We start from the raw sequence: 6,000 nt of genomic DNA, 5'->3' as shown, positions 1-6,000 counted from the left end.
ATTCAATTTAAATCAGCGGTTATTGGCTGCCATTTTCGGCCTGATTTTCGTCAACGCCCAGCACTATCCCTTACTGTATTGGGCACTCGAATGGAAAATGGCATGCGAGTCTCTGGCCCCATGCACCATGATCCTTTTACCAAAACTTATAAAAATCTTTTCGGTTTGACCATTTTTAGGACAGAGCATATTATATGTACGTCTAGTGACTCGTTGAAACGCGAACAAAGAAGAGAAAGTGGGCGTCGGCATAAATTTTCTTTCAAGCGAAAATATGGAAAAAGACCTTTTTTTTTTTAACGTGCAGGTAAAATCTTCAAAACACTGGGACACGATCGGGGAACGCCGCCAGTGGGGGGACCCTCCGTCGGTTGCAACAAGCGGAGGAATGCCGGATTCCAATGCATGTACATCGCTAGGATACTACATGCATGGCCCCGGGAAACGCAATAATCCTTCCGGGGCCATGGAAAAAGACCTTTATTTGAGAATTTATTTAAGATATAATGCGTGTAGAAAAGGTGAAATAAAGTAATTAACTCGACTTACTCGACCAACACTTCTACACTATTGATGGAAAAAAAAAAAAAAAAAATATGTGAACGTATTTTTTATTGTTTTTTTTTATGAGATGCATATCGACTTTATATTAGTCGTTTATTGTTCTCGTAAAGAGAAAGTCGTATTTTAACAATGATTTAAATTCTCTCTTTGTCTAGATCTTAATTTCCAAAATATTCAGTGCGAACGATTAAAATTATATGATCGTAACGATAAAAATAGTAAAATGAATTTGTTTGGTAATCTATAATCAAAACGACGCGTTGTCTTTTAGATGTCTAGGCGTATAAGTAATGCGTGAAGAGACATCGTGAAAATACAAAAATATTTTTGGCTTCGAAGCAATAGAAAATTGCCGGGATTTCCCTGCGATGGAAAATTTCCAGGATTCCGTGCGATCGTCATAATTCAGAATCTATTTTTCCGAGTGAATATAACCGGCGTTATCCACGAGGAAAGAATCTTTCGAAGAGAGAGGAAAAAATTGCTGAGTTTTTCAACTTCTTACATTTTTCTGCAATTACGTGATTGTCGTCGCGCATGCGTTTTTCACTGGCAGAACTGGTGCGCACTCAGTGCACATTAAAGCCGTTGTACACTGATTTAATTTCTAATATTTAAAGTAAAATGCAAATATTTCGACTGATAAAATACCCAGTACATATTTTACCAAATAGTGCAATAAAGAATATTGAGGATTTCATTATTTAACCCGTTTAGATTAAACGTACACTTTACGTTGGTTTGTGTACGACGGCTTTAATGTGCACTGAATGCGCACCAGCTCTGCCAGTGAAAAACGCTATAATTCAATGTTTTCTCAAGTTTTCGTATTAAAGGCGATACTCTCGATACTCTCGAAGCTTTTATCCAGCGAATGTATCGCAAAACATGTATAGATCGCGCAAATACTTATCGTCCGCGCAATCAACATATTAATATCGCTCGTATTTATGCGCGAAGCGTTACGTTACGCACGAATCGTCTGATAAAATATGACGGTGAAAAACATCAACGAAGTTGCATTATCGTCCGAGCAACAGTGATTACTTTAGTATTGATTATACGAATAGCAATAGTATTTAGTATTTATTATACGAATATTCCGATATTTAAAAACACGTACTACACCATCATGAAAAGGCAAGCTGTGATTCTTAGAAATGCGGATGGAATTACGATGAGCATCAATGATTAATATAAAATGAAACCATCGTCTACGTTCATAATTATAAAGTAATATTATGAGACGATTAAACTGGTTTTAACACAGCAATTCGATTTCTCGTAATAATTACGAGATGACGCAATAATTGTGAAATAACCTGTGCATTTTATGTACTTACAGGTTGCAATTCTAATATCTTTGAGATATTAATTTTATTATGTATAGAACGGAAGTTATAAAAGTTAAAAATTGCACAAGGACTTTATAATTGCTCGTATATTTTATATTTTATAATATATAAACATATATATTTTAAAATATCTTTAAAATTAAAATATATTTTATAATATATAAACATATATATTTTAAAATATCATAGTACATATATTTTTGTGTGACGAATGTGCGATGCACAAGAATTAATTACAGTCTAAGATTAAACATGATCTCTATTGAGATAAAGGTGTTTTTTAATTTTAGATATTTATTCAGATTTCAACAAGCAAGTGTGCAAATATTGTACATCTCGGTGTACAATTGTTTTTTATATAGTGAAAAACTGTATGTTTTCTGATGCTCTTATTGCAAAGAATACTTGAGGAATGCGTAGGAATTACGCGATATGTAATTACGTACGGTTACGTTATCGAGAAATTAACATTCCTATGCAGGTGTAATGGAAAATTTGAGATATACCTAACGACATGTTTCGCGCGGAATATTTTAGAATTGAGATATCGAAAATTTTCTGCGTGTATTTGATAATTTTAAGAATAATATACAATATATATTCAAGCAAATATTACATCAATCGAATGTGGAAAAAAAATCGTATTTGAGATTTTACCTTTGTTCTATTGAATCATTCTTGACAATTGATTTCTATTATCAGATATTCAATGAGCATTAATTAATTATAATTCATAAACTTTAAATATAACTAGACATTTCATTTTTTACGTTGCGTTTTTTTTTTAATTTTTGCGATTAATTGCTTATAGCGATTGTTAATTAGAACTCGATCTTCTTATGGCGCAATGGTAAAATAAATAGTCTTTATATTTTTTAGTATCAAGGCCTGCAAAATCAAATGTGTTTTATCGTGATTTGTAAAACTTTTGATAGTTTTTCACTCCTTATTAGTTTCTCTGCAAGTTCTCGGTCGTTTTGATGAATCATCGATGCAACAATGGAAGGGATTGAAGGTTTGCCGTTGACTTTTTCGATGAATGCTTCTTTTTATACCTGGCCCACCATAGTTTTTGTTTAGGCTCATTATAGGGGTTTACTTCTTATTACTTTCTCCGAGATTTTCTCTGCAAATTCTCTGCAAATTTAAGGTTAATGGTGCAGATGCAACAATGGAAGGGATGAAGGGCTGAAGATTGGTCGTTGACTTTTTGGAGGGGGTCTTTTCAGGCTTAGGCCCACCATATTTCGTTTTAGTTTTAGTTTCTTTCCGAATTTCAAAGCGAATAGAACTGTTAGAAATCGAGCAGTGCATTTCAGTAGAGAGTGGTGTATTACGCGTGCATATTAAACATGAATAACATACCAGTACATTTAACTTACGTAGAAATACATTCTGTGCCTATTTTTTTACATGGACATTTGATTCCGTTTACCCAGATATTCAGTTACTGCAATTATTGCGATCCGAGATTTAATTTTGGCATTACACCGTATTACACCAACCATCAACCTACCATCAACCATCAACCTACATCCGAAGGAGTAGATATATGTGTGCCTGTAGAAAATTGTGCAAGGAATTCTGTCATCCCCAATGCACCCACGTCATACGTCGTCAATGGCAGTATGTATCAAAATATATTATTTTATATAACGTCTCAAAAATTTTGTCGTGTTTGAAAAATTTCCAAGTTCCGAAGGATAACATTTTTTTCGTAAACCGGGAAATTTTATGAGAGTTCTGGGTAGCACCTCACGAGTTCTACGAAAAACTATTAAAGCTCGAAGCGCTATGACCGATATATAAAAAGTTCTCGCGATTTTTCACATGTCGGGTCGAAAGATTTCTAAGTTCCGAAGGATAAAATTTTTGTTTCGTAAACCGGGCAATTTTATGAGAGTTCTGGGTAGCACTTCACGAGTTCTACCAAAAACTATTAATGCTCGAAGCGCTACGACTGATATATAAAAAGTTCTCGCGATTTTTTACATGTCGGGTCAAAAAATTTCTAAGTTTTAAAGGATAACATTTTTTTTTCGTAAACCGGGCAATTTTATGAGAGTTCTGGGTAGCACCTCACGAGTTCTACCAAAAACTATTAATGTTCGAGGCGCTACGACCGATATATAAAAAGTTCTCGATATATTCCGTTTTTGAGTAAAATAAAAAAAAAATTTTTTAAGTTCTGGGAGTTTTGTTGAGAGTTCTGGGTAGCACCTCAAGAGTTCTAAAAGAAATCCTAATGGCAAAATTAAATATTTTTAATACTTTTATTGTTATCGCTGATTTAGTGATTTCATTTTGTGAAGTTAGCACTCCCAAGATTCATCAACGGTTTTTTTAGCTTTATTCGCCGGAACTATTTCTAAAATTGACAAGGAACTTTAGAACTCTTCGGGGTGCATTCAGAACTTAAAGAAAAAAATGATTTTTTTAAAGATGGGGTGCTAACTTAACAGAGGTAAAAAGAATTTTCTGACTGCCTAGTCCCCTTACACATAGTCCTTCGGCTCTAGCACTCCGATTGCTCAGCCACATACTCCTTCGGCTCTAGCATTTCAATTGCTCAGCCATTCCTAAATCTCACTCAATTCCAGACAGTCAGTTCCTACATTTGACTGTACTTCTAAATCCGAGCATTCGCGCTCGATCTTGGGACTTAGTCCCTGTACTCTCATACCTTATAAGACCGCGGTTCACGCGCAAGTTGTACTGAGATTTTTAGAATGAAGGTAAGATAAGTTTGAAAAGGAACGAGTTTGAAAATCTGGAATCTTATCTCGTATTCTTAATTAGTCACTTCTGGCATTCCGACTCGCAGTTTCCGCTGACAAAAGCGTGGCGATCTGTGCTGGGACCCTGACGAAGAGTGTGGCGAACTGATACTTTCGCTGCCGAAAGCGTGGCGATTACGGGGTTGGTTTCTAGAAAAGACAATGATCACGATAAATTCCCGAAAGTGAATGATCAACAATTACAGTCTAAGATTAAACATGATCTCTATTGAAATAAAGGTGTTTTTTAGTTCTAGATATTTATTTAGATTTCAACAAGCAAATGTGCAAATATTGTACATCTCGGTGTACAATTGTTTTTTATATAGTGAAAAACTGTATGTTTTCTGATGCTCTTATTGCAAAGAATACTTGAGGAATGCGTAGGCACGCGAAATGTAATTACATATAGTTACGTTATCGAGAAATTAACATTTTTATGCAGGCGTAATGGACAATTTGAGATCTACCTAACGACATGTTTCGCGCGGAATATTTTAGAATTGAGATATCGAAAATTTTCTGCGTGTATTTGATAATTTTAAGAATAATATACAATATATATTCAAGCAAATATTACATCAATCGAATGTGGAAAAAAAATCGTATTTGAGATTTTGCCTTTGTTTTATTGAATCATTCTTGACAATTGATTCCTATTATCAGATATTCAATGAGCATTAATTAATTATGATTCATAAACTTTTAAAATAACTAGACATTATTTCATTTCTCATGGTGCGTTTTTTTTTAATTTTTGCGATCAGTTACTTATAGCGATTGTTAATTAGAACTCGATCTTCTTATGGCGCAATGGTAAAATAAATAGTCTTTATATTTTTTAGTATCAAGGCCTGCAAAATCAAATGTGTTTTATCGTGATTTGTAAAACTTTTGATAGTTTTTCACTTCTTATTAGTTTCTCTGCAAGTTCTCGGTCATTTTGATGAATCATCAATGCAACAATGGAAGGGATTGAAGGTTTGCCGTTGACTTTTTCGAGGAATGCTTCTTTTTATACCTGACCCACCATAGTTTTTGTTTGGAAGGGATGAAGGGCTGAAGATTGGTCGTTGACTTTTTGGAGGGGTGTCTTTTCAGGCTTAGGCCCACCATATTTCGTTTTAGTTTTAGTTTTTTTTTAGAACTATTGTTTAAAATCTCGAACGAGCTGAGAACTAGTCGCAGAAGCATAGCATATCACTCTAGTACGAGTGATATGCTGATAATAATTGTTAATAATTATTTAAAGGTTGCCAGTGGTCAGAACTGTACTCGCCTTCGGCTCGTGCGTCCACTCCGCA

General features: G+C 34.4%; 1 protein-coding gene across 5 annotated transcripts in view; it reads left to right on the top strand.

The window, feature by feature from the left end:
* LOC112465460 (RNA exonuclease 3) overlaps positions 1-6,000 on the top strand; it is a 29,382-nt gene that overhangs the window by 11,288 nt on the left and 12,094 nt on the right. The window contains exon 1 of one of the 5 annotated variants that reach the window (XM_025033013.1): positions 2,804-3,545. The exons of the other annotated variants lie outside the window; for them this stretch is intronic. Coding sequence (XP_024888781.1) covers positions 3,272-3,545 — 274 coding nt within the window. The 5' untranslated portion in view covers positions 2,804-3,271. Of the gene's footprint in view, positions 1-2,803; positions 3,546-6,000 lie in introns of those variants that run through there. 5 annotated transcript variants of the gene reach the window in all.

This window comes from Temnothorax curvispinosus, unplaced genomic scaffold (assembly GCF_003070985.1).
Source record: "Temnothorax curvispinosus isolate PA1 unplaced genomic scaffold, ASM307098v1 QBEX01015206.1, whole genome shotgun sequence".
Lineage (NCBI taxonomy): Eukaryota > Metazoa > Arthropoda > Insecta > Hymenoptera > Formicidae > Temnothorax > Temnothorax curvispinosus.
Note: the sequence above shows the minus strand (reverse complement) of the source record. Positions and strands in the feature narration are given on the sequence as shown.